Source organism: Emydura macquarii, unplaced genomic scaffold (assembly GCF_026122565.2).
Source record: "Emydura macquarii macquarii isolate MOO-44397 ecotype Brisbane River unplaced genomic scaffold, CSIRO-AGI_Emac_v2 contig_968, whole genome shotgun sequence".
NCBI classification, from domain to species: Eukaryota; Metazoa; Chordata; order Testudines; family Chelidae; genus Emydura; species Emydura macquarii.
Genome location: NW_027131105.1, coordinates 9,326,773 through 9,352,357, shown reverse-complemented (window position 1 = coordinate 9,352,357; position 25,585 = coordinate 9,326,773). Strand labels below are relative to the sequence as shown.

The window sequence follows — 25,585 nt, the reverse complement described above, 5'->3', positions numbered from 1 at the left end:
CTTCCCCTTGCTCTTTACAGAAGGCTTGTGACATTCAGGTAACTCCCTATTTTCCTTACATTCTCTGTGTAATGAAATCTTACCCTCTAAATGGTATATAATTTTTTTAATAATATTTAAAAACCAACTCTTTGACAAACAGGATCTCACAGAATAGATATTTAGAAGGGCAATGGGACATTTTGTGCCTGATTCTCTTAAAAACATATTTTCTCTCTAAAATACTATGATATTTTTCAAATATCCAAAGCACAACATGGAGAAATAGTGAAGAGGCTATGCACACAATCAAAGCCTGGTGACACCACAAACTACTCTAGCTTTTTCTCTTAAGTGTTGGTTTTGCTCCCATTGAAATTAAAGGGATTTTTGCCATTGACTTCAGTGACAGTACAATCTGGCCCGCAGTTACCAAGAAGGAATTCTTCCAAACCTTGATTGTTAATTCATAGTTAACTATAGATAATATTATCATTCACATCAGTATCCCATGTTTCAGTTTAGGTTCAAATACCTGTAGTATCTTTTTCCTTTATTTTTAAACAATCATAAAAGATCTTTATCATAAACCATGTTTTATAACTATACTCCACAGATAAAAAACTCCCATTAGTATTTGGCTAACATGGGTTTGGTTCTGTGTACATGAAACAACAAACTGCCTATAAATTTATCACTGAACAGTATGTTTCATGGACAACTGAGTATAGATAAATGTATAAGGTCAATCCCGCAAGGTGCTGGTTGCCCTTAACTCACATTTAAGCCAAAGGGAACCAATAGTGCCAAGCACTACAGTAGAGCAGGAAAAATAGGACACTTTGCAGAATAGGGCACTTAATAATCCAAATACACCCTCTCTATATATTAAAGAATCTGGTGCATTTGTTAAAAATATTTGCAATACATGACTGGTAATTATAAAGAGGGCTCTGTTTACTTTCTATACATTTGAACAAAAACACAAGTAAGGCTTTCAGAAGCGGACAATGGTTCTTACCCAGTGCAAAAATGTTTGTACAGTTGTCATCCATCTCTCATTGTGTGCAAAATAATGTATCTGACTACTGGAAGTATTTTTACAATGAGGTAATTGGTGCCTCATTTAATGAATAGTTTTTGGCAAGCACTGTAAACATACATGATGTTTCAGATAGATACAGGCACAAGGATCACACAATTCAGTCAAAAGAGCAAACATTGGTAGGATGATATAAGATTTAAGACACATGCAAAAAGCAATCACCGAGAAGCTTGAATAAATGCATAGGCCACCTTACAAGTTGCAGCAGAATATACAATGTTAACTCAACTGCTTACCCACTAAGTACACCAAGAACCAGGTTAAGTACGAAAAATGAGCCAAGGATGATAAGACTAACAAAATAGATCCATGGCCATTCACATCCTATTGCATCATTTACCTGTAAAATGTAAGGAAATAAGTTATGATTCAGCCATTCATTAAATAGCAGAGTCCTTTTACCAGCTGCCAGATCACATAGGTGTTCATTGTTCCAAAATAAACCCTACTTTTTAGTATCTGTCATCTCCAGCACTTAGTTACACGTCAGCCTCTAATTTATTTCCATTGTATATTATTAGGAAAAGAAAAATTGGCTCTTCTTTTGAATCCTGAAAATATCCATTAAATCTGTTAGGCTTAGTTAATTTTTAAGACAAGTGGACTCATGTTTAAATTCTTTACTTACCCAGATAAGTTTGCAGATGTTATGCCCTATAACAGAAGGCATGTTTTCGAACATCACATTTAAATGAAAGGTATTTATAGTGTTTTTTATAATTTAGCCTCTTGTTAAGTATGAACATGAAGCCTACATGCTCATAACTTTTAAAATTTTGTAAAAATAAATCTCTATTTTTGGTATCTGTACATTATTTTCAGGGACTATGTCTTGGTTATGATAAACTGTTTCTGCTGTAGGTACACAGCACAATTGCAGGAAGAGAGGAACCTTTTTCTTAAACCACATCAACACTGCACATAATCTCACCTGTATAATATAACCTGTGTGTTCATAGCAACTGAATTCAGGACTCTGCTTTCATGATGAAAAAGGTGTATGCTTACCCGCTCAATACACCAAGAACAAGATTTAGTACGAAAAATGACCCAAAGATGACGAGACTGACAAAATATACCCATGGCAATTCAAATCCCATAGCATCATTCATCTGTAAGAAATAAGATGATCTTATAGAAGTAGTTTCCTATAGTATGCAGTAAGGAAGAATTAGAGAAAAAGAAAAGAGAGCTTTATAATGCAGTGAGACAATATTCTATGCATTTTCCTTTACATTCATCAGAGGAGACCCAGAAGAGGAGGAGTAAAGCACTGGCCACATTCACGTCACATTCCCAGCACACACACTGAAAGAAAAAAAATGACTGTTGCATAGCTTTGCAAATGAAAATTATGTTTTGCCAAGCATATAAAGATAGCAAAACAGGAATTTTGTTCTTTATTTAATACTTTGCATACAATCCCAATTTGAGAAAATATTTCTCATAACTATAAAATAAAACAATACTTATAAATGATATTTAAGATCTTTGGGATTTTTTCATTTTTATTACCAGCATATTTTTTACCTATACCTACTTGGATTTTCTTTTTAAAAAGCATACACTAAAAGGTAAAACAGATACACTCCAATATAAAGATCCTATTGTTTTTCTGTACCAAATATATAATTGGGTGCAATGAGATATTTATTCTTAATCAGTTTGTTAAGAAACATAGTGGGAATATATTTGGGTAAATCAAAAGTTTTATTTATATATAAAATTTAAGCCAATTTTACATGCAAACTGAAAACATGGAAACATTCCAGAAAGGGATTTTGAACCAAAATTATATAAAGCTAAAGGTTATATATACAAGGTAAAACGTTTTGCTGTGGTTGTTGTTATAAAGCTAAGGTTAAATTAATTTTGAACATATGCATACAACCTTTTTGTAAACTTATTTTTCATTCTCTATTTTTGGCAAACCTCACCACATCCATCTCAAGGATGGTGTCAAGAAACTTATCCATTGAAATCCAAAATGTCATATTAGAAGAAAGAGAAAATATACACATGCAATTACCAAGACATTTCTCACATGTCATTTTTTACTATATTTCAAGAAAAGAAAGTAGGTTAAATTGTGATGGCTTTTCTTTGTAGGATGTCAAACTCATGTGTTGACATTTTGGGCTTGATCCTGCAGTCCTTTTCCAGGAAAAATATAACTGACTAAAATGAGAATTTTTTAAGGACTTCAGGATTGGACACTTTGTTGTGGAACAAATACAAGGCAACTTTTTCCCCCTTCTTTAAAAGTGTATGTGTGTATATGTGTGCGTGCGTGCATGAAACAGGGTTTAAGGACATGTAACTTCCACTCAAAGTCCTGCTAAAGGATTTGAATCCTGTCCTTACATCCCTATTATAAAATACCTGAGCCTCTTTTAAACAGAGAAGCAAAACCTTGGTAAGTTTTATTTCTTATTTTATTTTCTCAGTGTCTTTTTAAAAAACTGATTCCAAAGCCTCCATTTTCACAGGGTAAAAATATGTCCTACACATGGTTAGGCACATGCATAAAGCTTTGCAGAATCAGGGCCTTAGACAGTTCTCAGTATTATTCAGTTAGCTGAAGTGAGGTAATGGATATTCATTTTTGTTTCACTTGAAAAAAACTGGCCAATTCAGTTTACTTCCAATATGACTAAAAAGAGGAGATCTGTCACCCAAGATTTTATATGCTTTTTAAAAATAAGTTACCCTCAGGTCGTTTTTCTATTAAAAATATTTTATATAACAGGACAGAAGAGATTTTGAATAAGTGACAGATTTTACTGGACTCCATAGAAAAATTAAACACAGGAAAACTTTTAATCAGCACAGGGTTTTTTGATGTAGTTTGGGTTTTATTTTGTTTTGTTTTTTTGTTTGGATGGGGGTAGTTTTGGCGTTGGGTTGTCGCATCACAAAACAGCAATATTCTTGTTCAATTAAATCTATCCCTATGAACTGTAATTAAATAGCAAGGACCAAGTCATCCCCTGCTTATGAAAATTCACAGGAAGGAAAAAAGTAGACTCCTTATTCACCCTCAAACTTTCTGTGGGGGTTCCAAAGGGCTTGGTCCCCTTTTCTTTCCCCTCTATACCTCATCTCTGGGTTATCTCATCCACAAACACAAATTCAACTACCATCTCTATACTGACGACTCACAGATCTACCTCTCTACTGCAGAATATCTCTTTCAGGCCTGTCTCTATCACATCTACTTATGGATGTCTAGCTATCAGCTCAAGCAAACATAGCTAAAACAAAGCTCCAAATCTTCCTCTCTAAGTCCTTCCTACTACCTCCTTTCTTGATCACTGTAGGCAGCATCACTACTCTACCTGTCATTCAGGCCTGTAACTGGCATTTCTTTTTTGACTCAGACCTTCCTCTAGATCCTCATATCCAAGCTATGTCTAAATCTTGCTGATTTTTTCTGCATAACATCTCTAAGATATGGCCTTTCCTACCTATCCACACAGCTAAAACTCCTGTCTAGGCTCTCGTCATCTTGCATCTCAATTGCAGCAACATCCTTTTCTCTGGCTTTGACAAACACAAATTTGTCCCACTCACTTCCATTCACAATGCTGGTGCAAAGTTCATCCTCCCAGCACATCACTTTCACCATGTCTCCTCTCTCTTTTGAGTCCCTCCACTCACTCCCCCTCCTCTCTCACATCAAACATAATCTGCTTGTATTCACTTTCAAGGCCCTTCACATATAATCCCCATCCTACCTATCATGTCTTTCATTTCATTTGTCAAAAGGCTCATGATGCCAGAAGGAAAATGTCAGTTTCACCCAGTGTTGATGACACCTTTTTGCTGGTGTAAACCATCTGAGAAGACCCCAAATGATATGTACAGCCTCCCTTGTGTGAGGTTCAAGGGTGAGGAGCTCAGGGTGATCATAGCAAGCCAACAAGATGCTCTTTTGCTCAGCATGGGAGCACGCCTAGGGCAACCAGAGTTTGTGCTAATTTAGCACCATGTACCCCTAAACCGAAACCAAAGCTACTTTCCCCACTTCCTTGCAGGTACCCAGAAAGGGAGCTAAGTTTGAAATGTCCTCTCTGTGTCACAGTGGTGATGCTAGCATAGATAGTTGTGATTTGCACTTTCTTATGGTCATTTCACTGAATCTTCTCCTAATGAGTTTTTTACCATAAGCACCAGTTTCTAGCATAAAACTCATGTAAGAAAAAAAATCACTTTACATTAGAGTGATACAATTTTAATACCCAACATTATGGTACCATCTAGGGCTAACACCATTGCCATGAGAAAGTTGGGAATTACAGCTATTCAATGGCAAATATCGTTTTCTAGAGTTGGTGGGTGTTGAAGTTATCCAAATTAAAGCTATTCTTAGTAGTTTGATCGACTAGTACATTTTTGGTGCTGATCTAAGATTGAATTCAGAACATCCTGGACCTCTGACCACTGTAAAAAGCCACGCAGTTTACATTTTCCTTCAAAGGAATGTCCCCTGATCCAATAATGTTAGTTGGGTCCCTTTCCCTGCAAGTTCAAAGGTTAGCCAAGATGTCACTCATGACACGGCAAATGATAGGGACTGGATTCTTGCCCAATTCTATCAAACAGAGGTCTGATACAGTACATCCGCTCTATCACTTCACAAGGTCAAGAAACTGGAATTTATTTCTGCACTATTCCAGAGAGAGAGATTACAAAGAGGAGGTCACAAATGCCATTCCCCAGTTTTGTCCCAAAGCCCTACATTATGCCTTTTCTTCAATACACGTTGGGTCATTCGGAATAAGCAAGTAAAATCAGTTTGTCCCAAAGAACATACTAGATGTGAAATACAGGATGAAATAATTAGGGATATTAGATCTTGTTTTCTACTGACAAATTATCTCTCTCTATTCTACATTCCAATGCCTGGAAGGGATTCCAGAACTGGTGTGCAGATCCAGACTTTAATGTGCTTATGAACTTTCCATTTGAAATACACTTTACTTTCTACAAATTGGTATCACCCTTGGACTCAGAGTGATCACACTACAGGACCAAATGTCCAATTTCAAGACAGTCATAAGGAATTCAGGCTTGTTCTCCTGTCTCATTCTCTCACTCACAGATTCCTAAAAACATTGGTCTCAACCTGCCTCCTCTTGTGATTTTTAACACCTATTTCTTCAAACTCTATTCAAATAATATTTATATTGTCTGTTCATTAAGCTATATTTTAAATGCCATAACATTGGCAAGGTGAATATCTGAGCTAGAAGCCCTTTCCATTCAGACACAGCTCATTTAATGAAAGCCAAATGGCACTGTGCCCATCTCCGTACTTTAATTCAAAATGCAAGACAGATTTCCACAGGTCAAAAGAGGCAAGCCAAAATGTCATTCTGTCCTTAATCCTAAACAAAAACTGAGGCGTGGCTTAGCTATCAGCCAGGCAGAGAAAATCTCCCTCTCCAGAAACAAGTATATTTGCAAGGCCAAAGTGTTATTTGTAGTCTCTCACCCAAAGTGCAGAGCAAATCCTTGCTTTAGCCAAGGATTCAACTGTGAAATGGATCAAGAGTTGTTTCTAAGAAGTATAAAAGACCAAAAGGCCTAAATCCTCCCATGAATGCCACTGCATGTCAGATGCATATAGTGTCCTTTTCCTGGACCAAAAAGCCCTGTACATTGCCACATAGGTTTGTAAAGCTGACATGTGGGCCACCAAATGCAACTTTATAAAACACTATAAAACAGATTTGCAATTTTCTGCAGCTTTTGCGTTCACAGTTCTTCAGGCAGTGGACAAATCGCAATCTAACCCTTTTCACTTATTGTATGTGCCTGTCATCCCACCGTCTTTCTTTTTCTCTCACCCTAACCTTATGGAGAGCTCTCACTCTGATTCAAATTCTGACAATATTGGAGCAGGGAATATGAAGGACAAAATGAATACTCTTCATACCAGTCAATTTGATAGCTCTGTAATAGCAGGGCCCCCAGTACAGAGGTGTGTAATCTTCATTTACATCAGTATTTGTCAGCATTTATTCTTTTGTACATTGCTGCCACTGCTTGACTGTACTGTGTCATTTTCATGCCATTCACACTGGCATTAATTCAATTTACATAATACATTTTAACAGCCTTGAAACACTCATTCTAGTGCAGCATGATCCTCTTCCTTTCCATGAGGGACACAGTGAAATATCTGGCTGCCTGTGAGCTCCTCATGAAGACACACAATTTACAGTCCAGGATCAAAGAACATGCTATTTTTGGAGAAATAAAATTGGCAGGTATGAAACAATTTCCTTTGCATATCAATCTGAATACACCATCGGAGTCCAAGGATACATCTGCTCACTGAAGACAGGGAAACTTTCTCTGTATACAGACATCCTGACCAATACAGCTAATACACGGGGTGGGTACAAGAGGAATGTCTCATTGTCTCAGCTCTGTTGAAATGCTATAGCCTACAGTGGCAGGGAAAAGATGGGTTAAAAACCTAAGAGCACTGTACTCCCATAAGGCACAGTTCTGTCAGCCAATGAGGCATACCTCCCTAGTAGGAATGCTAGGGAGCACTGTGCTTCATACAGGGTCCAGGAGTCTCACAGGAGAGCCACTGCCAAACCTTTTGCAAGGGAGCAGAATGAGCTCCTCTCTGTGCTATAGCGCCTCCACTTCAGTCTTGCTGTCAGAAACCATGAGGGGGATGACCTAGCAGTTAGAGTTGCAGTAGTCTGGCCTAATGGTTGGAGCCAGAATCAGGAGCCCAGAGCGAAGTTGGAGCAAGGCTTGAGTGACAGCAAGGCTGGAGCAGGACTAAGAACAGGACTGGAACAAGAGCAAGGCCAGATCAGGCTAAGGTTTGGGGAGTCTGTTACCACAGGAGAGAGTTCCAAGCCCTGGAGTGACATTGAGCAGACTGAGCTGCTCTTCCTCTTGTGGGGCTTATATACCTACTCTGGGAGTCATCAGACCAATTCCTGGTTTGCGGATTTCCTGGAGCCCAGCACAAGAGTGACTCATCACCTTACACTTGCACTGAGGGGAGTGCAAGGATCAGAGTGTGAACAGGTCCTTTATAAGGCCACAAGGGGAAAGGCAGGCACCCCTTTCACCATCACCAGCTTGTGTATCATGTGCCACAATCCTTTTCTATTTAGGGCCTGATTTCAGGAGTTCTGGGTATCAACATCTCCCACTGAAGTCAATGGGAGTTGCCTTTGCTCAACACCTATGAACATAAGACCCTTGACTCCTGCTGTACAGTCTTGTATGTTGGACTAATTGGTCCAAATATACAACTCCCTCAGGTGTAGCACTGAGAGTGTAACACCATTTTAAAACAAAATGATAACACTTTACAGTATATCCCAGAGGAATCAAATCAATTAACAAATCAACTTTTGCTGAGTTATTATACAGTGGTATTTGAAATACTCCAGTTTAACCCTACACAAACTAAAAAATAGCTACGGTAGTGTGCGGTAAATGCTGGTGCGGTATCCAAGACCCGGGTAAAGTTGCATGCAAATCCAGGTGCAAGTTCTCTTAAAATGTGGCACGGGTTTGCTGAAGAGTTGTAAGCTTCTTTGAACCTGCTGACGAATCTGGACCTGAATTATGGGCTATTAATAAAGCAGTGGCATCACATCTCTAACGTTTGCTTCTGTCCTGGCTTCTTTTCCATAATATTTCAAACTCTTTTCACTTCAAAAGGGTCTTGGTGTGGCTGTTTGCTGATTAAAAATATTCCTCCTTTTATTTTTGTAACATCTTAATGACATTTAAGTTGGTGGATTTATTTATCAGTGCCTAGAACATCCTTGGTAGTACCTTAGAAATAATAATGAATGACAAACCCAATTTCTTGATACATTTAGAAAGCCCTCAGAAATGAGGGTTTTGTGAACAGGGGGAGTTGATCCAGCAGGCTTTTAAGTCTGCACTGCAGGTTCACAAATCTGAGAGCACAGACTTCAAAGCCTGCTGGGAAGCTCAAGTCAATTTAGAGGATGCCAAACAGCTTCTCCAAAGCCCACTGGCTTCAAAGTTTTGTGCTCTGGGGCCCCCCAGGCTTCAGTGGAGTTAACATAAATCTGGTTGAAGGTGCTGGGCTTCAAGTATAGTAGCTCCTCTAACGCTGGCCATCTATAAAAGGCTATGCTCTGGGCTCTGGAACAAAGGCACAGATTTTTCTCACTCTCTCTACGGTTGGCTGGATTCATCTTCACTGCACTGCAGACCTGGGGAACCTGCAACCCACTGACAGGTTCACCTGTGGGGGTGAACTCTGAGGCCATTACTTTGTTGCAAATTTCACTTCACTGCCATTTGATAAACCAGGTTTGTGACTGACATGCTGGTAAGGGTTCTGGCTAAAAGAGTCTAAGAGAGTGCGACAAAGATTGAGAGATTAAGGGAGTTTCAGCTTGTGAAATCCACTAAGGAGAAACAATGAGAGTCCTGTAGCACTTTAAAGACTAACAAATATGCCTGCAGAAATTTGTTAGTCTTTAAAGTGCTACAGGACTCTTGTTGTTTTTGCTGTATAAGACTAACACGGCTACCCCTCTGGAACTTCTCACCACTGAAGAGAATAGCTGAAGGTTACATTATCTTAGATTCCCTTATAATTACCTAAGATCACTTCTGAGTTTGAACCTCAGGTTTCTAAAAGTAAAACAAGCTATTAAAAGGCACAGCATTACTATGTCTCCAGATGACCCTCTCCAGCTAAACTTCATATGTAGGAAAATAGCTTGAGTATTATTAATTTTAGAGCTCTCAAAACTGAGTGCAGATTTTACCATTTGTAATTTATAATCATTGTTTGCAATCTATTTATGCTAATGAAGAAGTGCATAAATTAGACATCTACATATTTATTCCTTAAAGCTAAACCTTTTCTTTTTATAATCATGATTTTAAAATCTTGAGATAAAGACTCAAAGTAAATTAGTATGCAGAATCTTATTGTTCTTTAATGCATTTTAGATACTTCTATAGCACCCAGTATCTAAGTGTTGCCAGTGATATTATTAGGTTAGAGTCTTTGTCCAGAAAATATAATGCTTTAAGCTTATTTCTCCAAGGAAAGTGTGGATGTCACATGTGGTTGTTTTATAACAAAATATGGTTCTCCCATTTCTAAATAGCCAGCATACGGCTCCATTGTAACTTACAGCCAGAGGCCTACCTTGGTAGCAGGCCAGAGCTAAACCACCACGATGGGAGCTCAAGTGTCCTGAGGGTGATGAATCTTTGCCCTGCTTCTCCTTCTTTGGTTTCAGCATATTAAGATGGGGTTAATACCATTTACTGTATTTTCTATCCATCTGTCTGAAGAAGTGCGTGTTGCCCAGTTAATTCACACATGAAACTTGTAAAGTATGTGAAAAGATTTAAATCTAAACCATCGTGCTCAACAAAACTGTCTATGTATAATTAGTAAAGTGAATGAGCCAGTACTGTGAAAGGTGAGTCCATCTAACTGTGCTCAATAATAAAGGGCTAAATTACAGAGATTAATAATACAAAGGATGATACTAAGTATTAAATATCTTTTGAAAGAATCTGTTATGACAGCTAATTCTAGATAGAGTTATACATAGAGTTATGCATAGAGTTATACAACAGTTGTTGGGGTTTTTGTGTTGGTTTGTTTAGTGTTTTCTGAAAGACAGGGTTTCAAATATGGTATAATAGTCCACATTATTTGGACTGAAAAATAGAGTGGGTGACTGTTATCTCAATTTACATAGAAGCTGTAAGTCAAACAAAAGTACCATATGCAGGGTCTGAACTCTATCCAATAAGATTTATCATCACACTAAGAGATTTGGGTTGCTTAAGAAAGGCTGGTTAAGTTATTAACCAGTCTCTCATGTGTTTCTTCCTGTAAAGGCTTTGGAGCAAGATGTAGTAATTCAACTGCAGGACCTCTGAGTAGATACCTGGAATCTGATTTATTTCTAATCTAATTTCCAACCATTTTATTTAAACTTTTTGGGGAGAGTATGCTCTTTTGAAGATTTACAGTGATCTCTGACAAGGAACTAGTTCCATGCTTCTGATGCAATATATGTCAATGGTCAGATAAACCTGAGGTACTAGAAATCATGTCAGAATAAATCATCTTCAATTCCAGGATGAGTTCATGGGAATGGGTACCCTCCTGTAAGTAATTTAAAATCCTCTCTCTCCATGTGGGCTCTGTGTGTTACATTGTTCTTTTGAAACTATTACATTAAATCACCATCCTTCAGGGAGCTATTCTAGACTTTTTAATATTTATATTCTCCCACTTTATAGTACAATTTGCAGGCCTGGATTTGATTATCATATTTATGCCAATCTCTTCCCTTCTCTCTGTTCCTAAAGTCTCTAATGAGCTGGTACAGCAATTTATTTCTAGCCTCCCTGCAATCTGAGCTTGGATGTTTTTTAGCTTTTTAGATTTAAAAGGAAAAAAAGAGTTTAATTAGCCCAAATCAACCTCTGAAATCTTTTACTATACTCTCAGATTAAATTAGATTCTACTGATTAATACTCAAGAATAAAAACCCCAACATGCTACTCTGGCTCTCAAATGTCATTTATTATGAAGCATGTTAATACTGTCATCCAAAATTCCTACCATTCTATATCCAGCCAGAGATCCTGAGCTTGATTTCTTGCTGCCTAAATCATCCAGGGCTGGGAGCACTGTGCACTCCACACAGCCAACCCCTTTGGGGGAAGAACGGCCTCGCTTCACTTGAACAATTCCCTTGGATGACCCAGGAGTGGTGTTCACTGACACTAGGAGAGCAGTGTCAAGCAAGCCTTAGCAAGTAGAAGGCAAATAAAAGGAGAAATTAGGGGATTCTGTAGGGGTATCCTGTCAAAAAAATCTGGCATTGTCTGGGGAATATTTCTAGTGTATGGCCCATACTTACTCAAGAAGATCTGAAGACTGTCATATGTGCTTTGGTCTTTTTCAGACTCTAGGCTGCAATTCATTGTTGACTAGTATTTGTAATGTGTCTTCCAATTCTGTAGAGTCAGGATGCTAAATTCCTAACAATGACTAATGTCTTACTTTATCACTCCAGCTCTGGATGCTCTCCACTGGTTTCTGGCTTATCAATATACTGACTTCCAAATTTTAATATTTTATTGTTTACAAGTTTTTCACCAAGATATCTCCTGTGTCTCCAGCAGAGCTTCTTGCTCAATCTGGAAAATTCTTCAGTTGCGGACTGCATCATTTTGTGTGCGGCCCAGTGGTATATTTTGTACTTCACCTGTGGGATTTTCTTGTGAATTAGATCTGCAGAATGTTTGGCTGCATGTAACACTGAGAGCTTGACTTACTTCTCTGGCTGTTCTTTCAACTAATTTATAAAGTTGTATTATGTTTTTGGTTAGTTGCTCTCTGTGATGCTTGAACTAAGAACAAAGTGATTAATTGAGTATCTGGTTGGTTTCCTGAATGCTTGATTGATAGGCTGAACAACCAACAGACTGACATATTTTATTATTGTAGTGATTCTTTTTGAGGTATTAATAGTGTCTTATGTCCAACTGGATTTAAGTGGGAGTTATAGCCATCTTCTAAAATCTTCATTCTATTAAAAGAATGAATGATTACATTATATTTTTCTATGCACAAGAAGAAAAGATTTCCTTGTGCTTGTAAAATGCTATCAGGAATACGATGGCTTTTGTTGTTTTATGAGACTACATTTAGAGAGGATTTATATGCTGTTTGGAGACTTTGTAAGTAAACAATATTAGGGTTTTTCACCCTTAAATATAGGTGTGTTACTCTCATTAACATAAATGGGAGGGACACGTTTACAGGGTATATTCAAAAAGTTCAATACACCCCTAAAGTTTCACACCAATCAGACAATGTTATGGAAATTATCATTTTAGTTAGAAAATTCTAAGATGTTACAATGATTTAGTGTAGCAGCTAAAGCTTAATATCTGAGACACATAACAGATTACCGAGTGCACACTCCTTTTGCCACATTTTGTAAAAGTATAGGAATTATGACTGCGTGATGTTTTCTTTCTAATATTGGAATACATTACTATCACAGTACTGGTGTTAAATGACACTGTTTTAAAATATTAATGTGTTAAGTAAAGGATCACTGAGACACATGCAGACAACATCTCTACCTACCCAATGCAAAAGGCTTAGAGATGCCTCAAATTACATGGGTCTATTTTAATGATAGAATTTAAGACTCCTAACATGGATCCCTGATATGGCATGTTATAGAGGGATTCCCATTAAAAATCAGCATTTGCCAGTTAGCAGGCAGGCATATCTGAGATACTACTGTTTTTCCTTACACATAGGGTTTGTCCTCAATGCAGTGTTAGCTCAAGGTATGACTCAAGCATTGCCCCTAATCCAGCTCCTGCACACTCATATAATCTCTAGCTCTAGTTAAATGACGTTTAAACCCGAGCTACTTGATCTGCCAGGTGGTGTGGGATGAAGTCTGAGTGCTGCTGCCGCTCAAGCTAACAATGCAATGGGGAGCCAGCTACAGGCTACAAATTTGATTTAGCACAACTCATCAGATGCTAATCACTCTACTAATCCAATCCCTCAATCCTGTTATCAAATCACTCTGTGTAGCTGAGGGCTGTTTCACAGTGTGGCCACTGACAGTCAAGCTATGCTAGCTCGAGTGTAATAACTCAAATATAGCAACTCATGTTAACTGTTGCAGTGAAGACAAACATTGGATAATACTTAATATATAAAGTAATGAAAAATAGCTGTGATAACTATGATAGCCATTGGCAAATTATGTTTTTTTAGTGACAAGCACCATCGTTTATTATGTGCACCCTGTATATCAAATGAATCTGCTAAAATAAATAGCAAATTATAATTCAGCATTACTTTATATATTAAGTATTAGCCATAAAATGTCACATAAACCTGGATAGTTTTATTTAATCTTCGGGAACATAAAAACACATCTAGGGCCAGATCTTCAGTGAAAAGTCTGCATATGCAAAATCAAGGTTAAAATTTCTGAACGCTTGTGTGCTTACTAAAACTAACAGGAAACATGGCAAAAAAAGTGTGCATACACAACTGTAGAATGTGAGTCAAAGCATTAAGAGCCACTGCGGGAAAAAGCTGCCATCCTGGCTGACAAAATACACCTCCAGAGCTGAAAGCATACATTTCTACATACTGAACTGAAGTGCAAGGCCCTACAGCTGGGACTGTAACAGAATCACATTCTCAGTGTATCAAATATATAACATAACACACACTGACCAGTGGGTTACATGTGTATGAACAACTTAGAATTAGGGAAATATACAAGCGTAGGCACACAGAGACACAATAAGCTGATTTGCAGCAATCACAGGCAAGTATGTGAGTAGCAGGACCCACATAAGTCAAGAATAATTGAAAGGTGCTTAGCACCTAGCAGGATCAGGCCTGAAATCAACTCTGGATGTGTATAAGGGAAAATTATTATTGAAACTTGGATCATTATGCAGTGAAGTTCACTGTTGTTAGTCAGGTGATAGTGAGCAGGGTTAGTGAATGTTATTGGAAGTAGTCATTTTCTGCTGCCAGTCTTTTTGACAGAACATAAGAACATGAGTATGGCCATACTGGGTCAGACCAGTGATCCTTCTCAATATCCTGTATTCCGACAGTGGCCAGTGCCAAATGCTTCAGAAGGAATGATCAGAACAGATCAGATCAGAACTCAGTGATCCATCCTGTCATCCAGTCCCAGCTTCTGGCAGTCAGAAGTTTAGGAACACTCAGAGTATGGAGTTGCATCCCTGACCATCCTGGCTAATTGATGGACTTGGTCTATTGGTGGACCTATCCTCCATGGACTTATCTAATTCCTTTTTGAACCCAGTTATACTTTTGGACTTCACAACATCCCCTGGCAATGAGTTCCACAGGTTGACTGGGCATTCTGTGAAGAAGTATTTCTTATGTCTGTTTTAAACCTGCCACCGATTAATTTTATTGGGTGACCACAGGTTCCTTTGTTATTTGAAGGGATAAATAACACTTCCTCATTCACTTTCTCCAAACTATTCATGATTTTTTAGACCTCTATCATATCTCCCCTTAAGTCATCCCTTTTCTAAGATTAACAGTCCCAGTCTTTTAAATCTCTCCTCATTTTTGTTGCCCTTTTCTGTACTTTTCCCAATTCTAATATATCAGATTTTTTTTAGATAGGGCAACCAGAACTGCACACAGAATTCAAGGTGTGGGCATGCTATGGATTTATACAGTGGCATTATATTTTCTGTCTTATTATTTATCTTTTTCCTAATCATTCCTGACACTCTATTAGCTTTTTTGATTGCCGCTGCATATAGAACAGATGTTTTTAGAGAACTATCCACAATGACTCCAAGATCATCTTCTTGTGCGGTAACAGCTGCTTTAGACACTATCATTTTGTATGTATAGTTGGAATTATGTTTTCCAGTGTGCATTACTTTGCATTTATCAACATTACATTTCAGCTGCCATTTTGTTGCCCACTCACCCAGTTGTGAGATCCCTTTATAACTCTTTGTAGTCAGTTTGGACTTAACTATCTGAGTAATTTTGTATCATTTGCAAACTTTGGCAGTTCACTGTTTTCCCCTCTTTCCAGATCATTTATGAATATGTTGAACAACACTGGTCCCAATACTGATCTTTGGGGGAACTCGCTATTTACTTCTCTCCACTATGAAAACTCACCATTGATTCCTATCCTTTGTCTCCTATCTTTTAATTAGTTATTGACCCAAGAGGACCTTCCCTCTTATCCCATCCCATATCCTTACTTTGCTAAGAGTCTTTGGTGAGGGACCTTGTCAAAGGCTTTCTGAAAGCCCGAGTACACTATATCCATTGGATTACCCTTATCCACATGCTTGTTGACACCCTCAAAGAATTCTAACACAATGTGAAGCATGATTTCCGTTTTCAAAAGCCATGTTGATTCTTCTCCAACATATTGTGTTCACCTGTGTGTCTGATAATTCTGTTCTTTACCAAAGTTTCAACCAATTTGCCTGATACTGAAGTTAAGTTCACCAGCCTATAATTGCCAGGATCACCTCTGGAGTCTTTTTTTAAAAAAATTGGTGTTACATTAGCTATCTGCCAGTCATCTGACACAGAGGCTGATTTAAGTGGTCGGTTACATACCACAGTTAGTAGTTCTGCAATTTCATACTTGAGTTCCTTCAGAACTGTTGAATGAATACTATCTGGTCCTGGTGGCTTATTACTGTTTGATTCATCAATTTGTCCCAAAACCTTCCCTATTGACACCTCATTTGATAATATATATCATGATGCAAAATATTGCACATACTCCCTCCAACCCAACTTACACTTGCCCACAAGCCAAGCCAGATGGTATTACTGGTATGTATGTAGTATGGTATGTAGTATTACTGGTGACACAGCGAACAAATGAAAATCAGGAATGTGTCTAATATTTGTATTTGTGTTTCTATTTGCCGCAGCATTTTTAGCACCTCAGGGAACTATAAATGGGGCCACATTTAGAAAGGAGCTGTTCTTCTGATTGTATTTCAGCTTCCGGATTATTGAAATATCATTAGGAGACTTGATCTCGTGTTATTTTGACCTCATCAACAGCTTCCTAAGATTAAAAAAGCCCATAAAAACATATACGAGTTCAAATATAGAGATAATGGATTTCTTTGGGTTCCGTGAACAAGTCCATTCAAAACTAGTATATAGGTCCTCTTGATTGCACAAGACTCTTACATTTTTATTCGTCATTATTACTAAAAGTTTTTCATTTATTAGCTAATAGCAGATGAACCTGCCACAGCCTCAACTGGTAAAATCAAACTAAGAAAAGTGACATTCTTCCATCCTGGTCAAAGGATGCCAGCTTGGCAGTCAGAGGTGTATTGTATCTACAGAGAGAAAGGACCAAGAACCAATTTTATTTAAATGGTGTCTTCAAGGCAAATTCAGAGCAAAATATTTGGAATATTTTACAAGGTGGGTACACTTCTTTGCGTTTCTGGTCAATAACCTCAGTGTCTTTTGCAATTAAATGAAAATTGACATCTATGTAGCTACAAATGTCTTCCATTTGGAAAAAACTGTATTTAAAAAATGGGTTTTTGAGTGAATTCTCAACTTTGGTTATTATTGCCACTCTTGGTCTCATATAACCTGAGTTTGATGACTTTAAAAGCATATTGCAAGACCCATCTGTTTTTTGAATGTGTGGGGAGAGTGGTGTTTTATGATGAAGGTCTTGCCTTTATAATGGGGAGTTATTTTAATTTTTTATGCGTCTGATGAACCAATTGGTTGATTAATTATTAAAGGAAGAAAAGTTCTCAGCTTAATTTATTTATTTTATTTTGTATGAATCATGTACTTTAAAATGTGTTAAATCTTCTAGAGCTTTTAGCATAAGTTATCTTTTTATATATTGAAAGAAATAATAAATAATAGGTTCATAACTACCAAAATTTGGGTATGTTCTTGCCTCCAAAAATTAAAACTGCCTGTGTTCTCTACTGCACCTCTCCCCTGCCATGACTTCACTTTTATGGGGTATGGAAGATGTGGGTTTTTCTCATCACAGATACAAATGATATAAACACATGCACAAATTGTACATTCATAAAGTCTCCTGAGACAATTAGGAAAAGATAGGGAGAGAAAGCCAGCAAGAGAGATAGTGAGAAAGAGAAAGAGAACAAGTGAGTGTTCTGATTGATTCCAAGAAACCAGCACCAAATTATAGAAAGGGAAAAATATACCTTATGTATGTAAGACGTATGTCACACGTGTCTGATATGGACCCAAGCCTGCATTTTAGGTGTGTTAGTGAGTGCAGAATTGGGCTGTCTTTCAGAACTCTAGCAGTATTTTCTGGTAAGCAAAGTTCAATATTTTGCCAAATTTGCATTTTGCAATCTTACAGATTGTTGGCATGCCATTTTAATTATTTTGTAATTGTGATATCAGCTTAAGAAATGTCTCTGTGTAGTTAGGCATCCCAGTATCACGTTGGATTATACGCCAGGTATACATGTGCTGATACAGTATTTCATTTTTAGATACAATATGTTTCATCTTGATTTGCAGCAAATGACCCCAGGCTACATAAATACCCCTTCACTAACTGCATCTAATATTTAATAAACGATTTTGGTATTAACAAATCATCCCATTAGGATACACTCAGATAAAGCCATCTAAATTGTGGACTACTGTGAGCAACAGACCCACAGAAACACTCCTAGGATGCAGTTCCAGCCAAAAAAAAAAATGTTCAAAGACATTTAGATACCTCCCCCATTTTAACATCATTTTGTTGAGGATTTTTTAGATTAACCACTTTTTCTTGATTCATCAGTTCTTTAAAATATACATTTTATCTTACATTTACTAAGATTCTGATTTTGCAAATGCTTATTATTGAGCACAGTGATTACTACGAATAGTCCTATTGACTTTAAGGAGGAAGTTTGGTCTTGTGGTTAATGCCCTAGACTAAAACTCTGCCACAGACGTCCTGTGTGACCTTAGACAAGTCACTTACGGTCCGACTTTTAGAGGTACTGAGGGGCCTAAATAGACAGATAAGTGCTTAATTTCCATTGGTTGCAATGGGAGTTAGGCTCTTACAAATCTCATTAGGTGTCTCTTTGCATATTTAGATGCATAAATACTTTAAGGCAAAGATTTTAAATCTATCTGTGCCTTAGTTCCCCATCTGTAAAATGGGGATGAAAATATTTCCTTTCTCCTTCAGATTGTCCATTTATACAATAAGGTCTTTGCAGTAGGGTCTGCTTCTCACTATCCCATGTGCAGTGCTGAATATAATGGGATCCTGACCTCTAGGTGCTACTGTAATGCTAAAAAATAAACACTGTGCTTGGTAATACGTAAGTGTTTACAGGATTGGTCCCTATTCAACAGTGATGGCCTCTCAAATATATTTTTGTTGTTTCAATGGAGACATAGTTGGACCTGAAGCATGGTAGTCAAGGTTTGAAAAAATAGTTTGTAGACACCAAGGCAAATGAAGACAGCTGAGAGTTTGCTTGGGTCTAATTCACTACAATACTATGAAGATGCAAAAAGAGAGCTTTTAAACAAAATCAGAAAAGACCTATTGAAAAACTATAGGCTTGCATAAAGAATGCTAGTCCAAGGGACATAAATATGAGATTAAATTTATCTAAATGGAATAGGTTTAAAAAAATCAGCTGTGCACAAATTTGCTTCTGAAAGGGCTTTTTAGCCTGAGGAATCCAGTGAGATGCTGTGACTGGAAGAAGAGTGCAGCTGTGCTCCTTTACAGCAGAACTATCTTGCCAAGGCGTCTTGCTCACAGAGTTGTTTTACATAGTTAGTTTCTCATCTGCATATTGAAGCTTGTTTAAGAGTAAGCAAAGTTCAGAGATTTCTATTTTTTACAAAGCTACTTACCCAGTACAACACATCAGTCCATCCTTCCATGGTTATGCACTGGAACACAGTTAACATTGCAAAGGCAAAATTGTCAAAGTTGGTTATGCCTCCATTTGGTCCAACCCAGCCTCCCCTACATTCGGTGCCATTCACGGCACACTGACGTCCATTCCCTGAGAACGCACAAGGTGCTGGATCATCTTCAACTAATATATCTGAAAATTGACCAAAACCATTTCAGAATTTTGAGTTCTCAAAATTTTTGTGAAATCACTTGCCTGGAGAGATTATGCATTCAAGGCTTGATCCTGAAAGGTGCTGAGAGTCTATGGGTAATGCAGGGCACTCATCACCTCTCAAGATCAAGTTCTACAAGTGTAAAAATAGCCATACTCAAAAATTAATAGAGAAAACAGTTCAGATAAAACAACAATGAAATGAAAGAGAGAAGGTGGGTGAGGTAATATCTTTTAATGGACCAAATTCTGTTAGTGGAAAAGACAAGCTTTTTTATTATACAGAGCTCTTTTTTAGGTCTAGAAAAAGTAATCAGAGTGTCACAGCAAAACACAAGGTAGGACAGATTGTTAATCATAACGAATTAACACTCTGTCCTGCTTTGTGACACCTGTGATTACTTTTTCCAGATCTGAAGAAGAGCTCCGTGCAGGTTGCAAGTTTGTCTCTTCCACCAGCAGAAGCTGGCCCATTAAAGGATATGATCTCACTCACCTTGTCTCTCTCATGTCTTGCAATCGGCATGGCTACAACATTGCAAATGAAACGAAGCACTCTGACAGCTGTAGGTAACACAATGAATCTTTCTTTACTGAAGTTTATCTAACATTTGCTTTCTTCTCATTACTCTTCCTTTTTCCATCCCATATTAACACCTTTCTTCCTTTTAGCAGGTAAGCAGTCCCGGACTAGATCCTGCATTTAATCTGTTCCATCCAGACTTCACATACCCTACTTACAAAACTTCATTTCTCTAGTGGTGATCTTTCACTCCTCCAGAGACTTCCCATACCACATGTTTTCACTGCATCATTTAAACCCTCATCTGAATGTAGGAAGATTGGATGCCTCTATTACTCATCTCAGTGCTTGCTCCTATAATCATGCTGCCCAAAGTGCTGAAGCAGAGAGACAGCTGGCTTTCTGCCTCAGGGGGGTATGTCTGCTCCGTGATATGACTAGTTCTTCACTAGCCTGGGATTCAAAGTCCAATTACTGTGTTTCCCACCATGGGCTGTCACTACATTGTTGGGCTGACCCTTTGGCTACATTTTTTAAAAACAAGATCAGTTCACAGCAAGTATCAGTGCTCTATTCTTTAGTTAGCTTTCTAAAATTTAACATGCTTTTCCTAAAATCATGCATCCCTATGGAAACTAAGATTTACAATAGCTTTAACATTTCAGGTCTTATCCTGCTCCCACTGAAGTCCCATTGACTTAAAAGGGATTGGGAATTGGGCCCTTATGTTAGTTAATGGCTTCATCACTTACCTGAATCAACAAGAAAACATGATTTGTGCATTTTTCCAATAAAAAGTTCCAATCCTATAATAGCATAGATTATGATTACAAACAATACCAAAAGGGCAATGTGGAGCAGGGGAACCATGGCTTTTATAATGGAGTTCAGGACAACTTGTAAACCTAAAAAAAAGAAGCACATACAAAGACAGTGAGTCAGACTTCTATGGCATTAACTTTTCCTGATTATGAAATCGTCTACATTTTAAAAAGTGAAGCATGCCATCAATTTAAAAAGTGTAGTGAATCTATGGTTTCCCCTGAACAAGATGCACAAAATATTATCGTACCAGCTCAGTGTCAGAATTTTGAAGCTGCTCAGTTTCAGGAGCGAATGTCTAAGCCCAAGGCTGCTTTAGAAGATTTTAAAGCTTTGTATTCCATTTCAAAATTCTAACTGAATATTATCTGTGTTCAGCTAGGCTAATGTAATCGAAAGCAATGCTTGAAAGGCAGTAACAAGAATCCATACTCCTTAGATGGGGTGAATTCAAGGTGATGGCTGGGATTTTACATCATCTGAAGAATCTTGAAAAACTCTAAGCTCAGGCCATTATCTTGCAATGAGCTCAGGGCAGGCAGGTGCAGGGGGGAGGGTCCCAACTGCACACAGCTCATTGCAGGATTAGGCCTTTGGTTGGGAAAGTCTCGTGCTGCTAGAGAGCACCGCACCTGTACAGTAAAGATCTTTAAAACTGATACACTGAAAACAACTTTAAAACATAAACATACATGGACACATTCATTTACTTTTCACATAGTTTTTATAGTTTTTCTTTTCCCTAAATGTATTTTGGTCAAATTCTGCTCTCACTGATAGCACTTCAAGCCTCAAGTGACTGGGGGCTGGCCCAGTCTCAAAGAAAGCAGAATGTGGCTCCTTTGTATTTAAATAAAGGCTTTCTCCATCACAGCATACCTTTCCCCTTCCTCCCCCCCGTTCTGCTTCATTCTCCACTGAAATTCCTTTGCTAAATCTGTAGCATCACAATCATTTCCATGGCAACAGATTATGATGTAATAAACAGCATTTTTACTTTGCCGCTGGATCAAATGTAAGAAACTGGGTTATGAAACACAGAGGCCTCATTCAACTCAAAACATCAATAATTAGCAATGAAAGAAAAGGAAATAGAAAGGATAATTAGAAAACTCAACTGTCTTTTTAAAATAATTGCTCTATTTTTTAGGTTTCCTAATTTTGGAAATTGCTCTTTTATTCCCTGTGGTGTAAGCATCAGTAAATCCCATTAAGATCAACAGGAATTATTTGTGCGCCGGGAAGGCAGAAAATATGTTGTTTGCTTTAACATAAACTTACCTACATATGGACTATTTTAGGACTAGCTACTTAGTATGTTTCCCAGGATTTTGGTATCAAGAATCTCAACTTTATTTTTTGGTGCCTTTGCATTTGAATGTGTGATTTACTTCATATAGAATTTCTAAAAGTTAAATGTATTCTTCTGTCTGCTTAGTGAACTGTGTAAGATGATCATCCACTCAGTGAGTTCACAATCCTTTATTCTACTTCAAACATGACATCGTATATCTTAAAACATATTTTATCTACATAAGCAGATAACAAAAGTCAACTTTACCCTGTCACTTTTATTCTACTCTCTAGAGCAAGAAGGCTAAATAATCTGAAAAGATAACATAATGGAAAGGTTATTTTATTCATGCCAACAGAATTAAATAGAAAATAGCTTACTGGGCACTCCTGATACAAGCCGGAGAGGTCGCAACACACGAAAGGCTCTTAGGGCTTTGACATCAAAGCCACCTGGTTTGCCACCTGAGTGGCTACCACCTTCTGTTTCTTTGGTTAATTGTTCCAAAATTACACTAAACAATCTACCAAATAAAAAGAAAAAAAAATCACCACCAATCATTTAACAAGTAATCAAAAGTGTTAGAAAATTTCTTGAACTGAGGATAGTTCTGAAAAGCTGTTCAGCTGTCAAAATGAGACGTATACTTATGTATTAAAACATGACAGAAGAGTTACAAAGTACAAGAGCTTCTAATCCTCCAAAGAGTGATGATCACACAGTATCCACTAAATTAACATTCTGCTAGTATACAGTCTCTGCCAGTTTTACACCAATTAAGCTATTTTATCACTGCTTTTTGTTCAAAAATTTCAGATTGTGAGGTTTGCAGAATTAATCTTTCCTTTAGAACATTAAATAGATAATGACAAGAAGTTACCAGTTTTACATTTTGTAGAATATATGAACTCCCAATTACGCTACAGTTCAATATTCTAAACATAGTCAGCAAAAAATCATCCCCAAAAATACTTTAATTAGTCAGACATTTCATAAAGCCAAAAAGATTGGTTTCTTACTCATAACTTTTTCCCAGAAGATTCACTATTGTATTGCATTTCTTAACTGACAGACACCATTCACTAAAATAGTGACAGAATGGAAGTTCAATAACCATAAAAGTTAAAACTGAAGCAGGTGGTTAAAGTCAGAGGTCGTCTCAAGTTTTGTTTCATTTTGTATGTTACATTTCAATCTGGATTGTGAACACTTCCATGTTTGCTAGATTTCAGGTCTGAGCCATGCAAACTATGGTGAGCATCATACAGTTTTCCACACAAACCTATCACCCAGTGCCTGATCAGAACTCAGCCTAGTTCCATTGAAAGGTTTGTGAACCTCAGCAAAATATTTTATGAACTTAGCCTGTGTTTTAGGTTTGTAAAATACACCTGAAAGCAGGCAAATTTTCTCTGGTTTTGAATTTTGTCAAGAAAGTTTTTCACAGCTCTAGTTATAAATCATCCAGAATCACAGGGTTGCTAAGAAACAGATGTTAAGTTTAGTAGCTTGCCAGAGCTGGAATACTGGTGGCTTCCCCCAGACTCCATAAAAACCCAACTTGGGTCATCCACTTCCATTCCACAATCTGTGGAGCTCCCATATCTTGGGGTCATGATCTGGCCCACTGAATTTATGCATATCCAGAGATCCACATATTTGAAGAGATGGCAGAATGCAGACATATAACAGTTTATGCCTTGGTTCAGCAGGGTTATTAAATACAGGCCTAACTAAGTATGTGAGTAATCCCATTGACTATAATTGAACTGTTCATGTTCTTAAAGTTAAGTACATGCTTAAGTATGTTGCTGAATCAGGGCCTGAGTGGGGAAGATACTGTCAGGCACTCAGTGCATAAGTAATTCCTCAAATTAGAGGTCCACAGGTATAGTAAACTGCTGTGCAAGCTTCCTCCCTTGGGGCCTGATTCTGGACTCTGTTCTCAGGCAAAGCTCCCATTGAAATCAGTGCGAGTTTTGCCTGAAAGGAGAATGCCGGACCAGACACTAAACAGTGGATGGATTACTCTCTAAGTAATCCATAAACTGATTGATTTCAGTGAGAGTTTTGACTGAGTGGGGACAGAGAAAACAAAGTGCAGGGCTGGGCCTTCAGCTCTGCCAACATATCTCAGGCCTACTAAACCAACAAGCTATAAAGCCATCAAGCCTCTGATTTTCTTTAAAACATAACATTTACTATCCAAGAAGGTGTGCTAAAACCATTTAATATTCTTTTAATTAAATGTCCAAATTATTTATTTTAGAAACTTGATTTCTGTATATGTGCCATAATTTCTTGATGTGTATTTTGGAACAGTTGTCATGATTTTGCTTTTGGAGCCATTACATTTTCTGCTGATGACGCACAATGAAAGCATTTCATGTAACATATCTAATGCTGGACACCTGTGGCAGCTCCTTTGAAGCTATTAAAATGTCTGATGGAGTTTCATGACTAATCCATTCAAAAGGAATCTGATCCAGAGATAATTCCATCTCTACATAAGGTCAAATATGAAAATAATTTTTCACTAAGTTTCATTAGGGGTGCAAGTTAGTCAAATAACCGGCGCTGTACTAGCTTATTATGTTCTGTAACTGATTATCTTAAAATTAGGGTGCTTGGGCAAGAGCACTGCATTTCCTGTGAGCCACTGGCCTGTGTTTTGTGGAGGTTCCTTTTACTCTGTCATGGTGAGTTGGATCTATGACTACATGGCTTGGACCTCGTACACCAAGCCTTCCTATTCTGGACTGGTGAATAGGCAGGATCATAGAATGAGGCTTTGAGTATCTGATGGGAGACAATCCAATTCTTCTTATTTACTGTGGATTCGGGCGAGCATTTAATGTAATTAAATTAAGCCAATTGTAGTCACTGTTTTATAACTAGGTCAGAATTTTCTTGTTATCATATGATGTTTTGGAGACAGAGGGACCACATATAGAGGTGACATAAAAGATGGTATAACACAGACGTCCCCTTACACTCACTTAGATCTATTGATACCCCTCTACAGAAATGTACAGGAATTTGTTGCAAGACACACCCATGTTCACTAACAACATGGTTAGGTGGGGTGTGCTAGTGTAGGGATTTGCTCAACTGCCCAGGGCTACAGTAATCACATAGCCACAGGATAAGGGAGACA

General features: G+C 37.7%; 1 protein-coding gene across 2 annotated transcripts in view; it reads right to left on the bottom strand.

Annotated features, from left to right (window-relative positions):
* Positions 1 to 25,585, bottom strand: part of CACNA1D (calcium voltage-gated channel subunit alpha1 D) — a 355,484-nt gene that overhangs the window by 140,517 nt on the left and 189,382 nt on the right. For both annotated transcript variants that reach the window (XM_067544171.1, XM_067544172.1), the window contains 4 exons: positions 22,809 to 22,951; positions 21,065 to 21,217; positions 19,572 to 19,768; positions 2,093 to 2,196 (listed from right to left, as the gene is read on the bottom strand). In XM_067544171.1, coding sequence (XP_067400272.1) covers positions 2,093 to 2,196; positions 19,572 to 19,768; positions 21,065 to 21,217; positions 22,809 to 22,951 — 597 coding nt within the window. The remainder of the gene's footprint in view (positions 1 to 2,092; positions 2,197 to 19,571; positions 19,769 to 21,064; positions 21,218 to 22,808; positions 22,952 to 25,585) is intronic.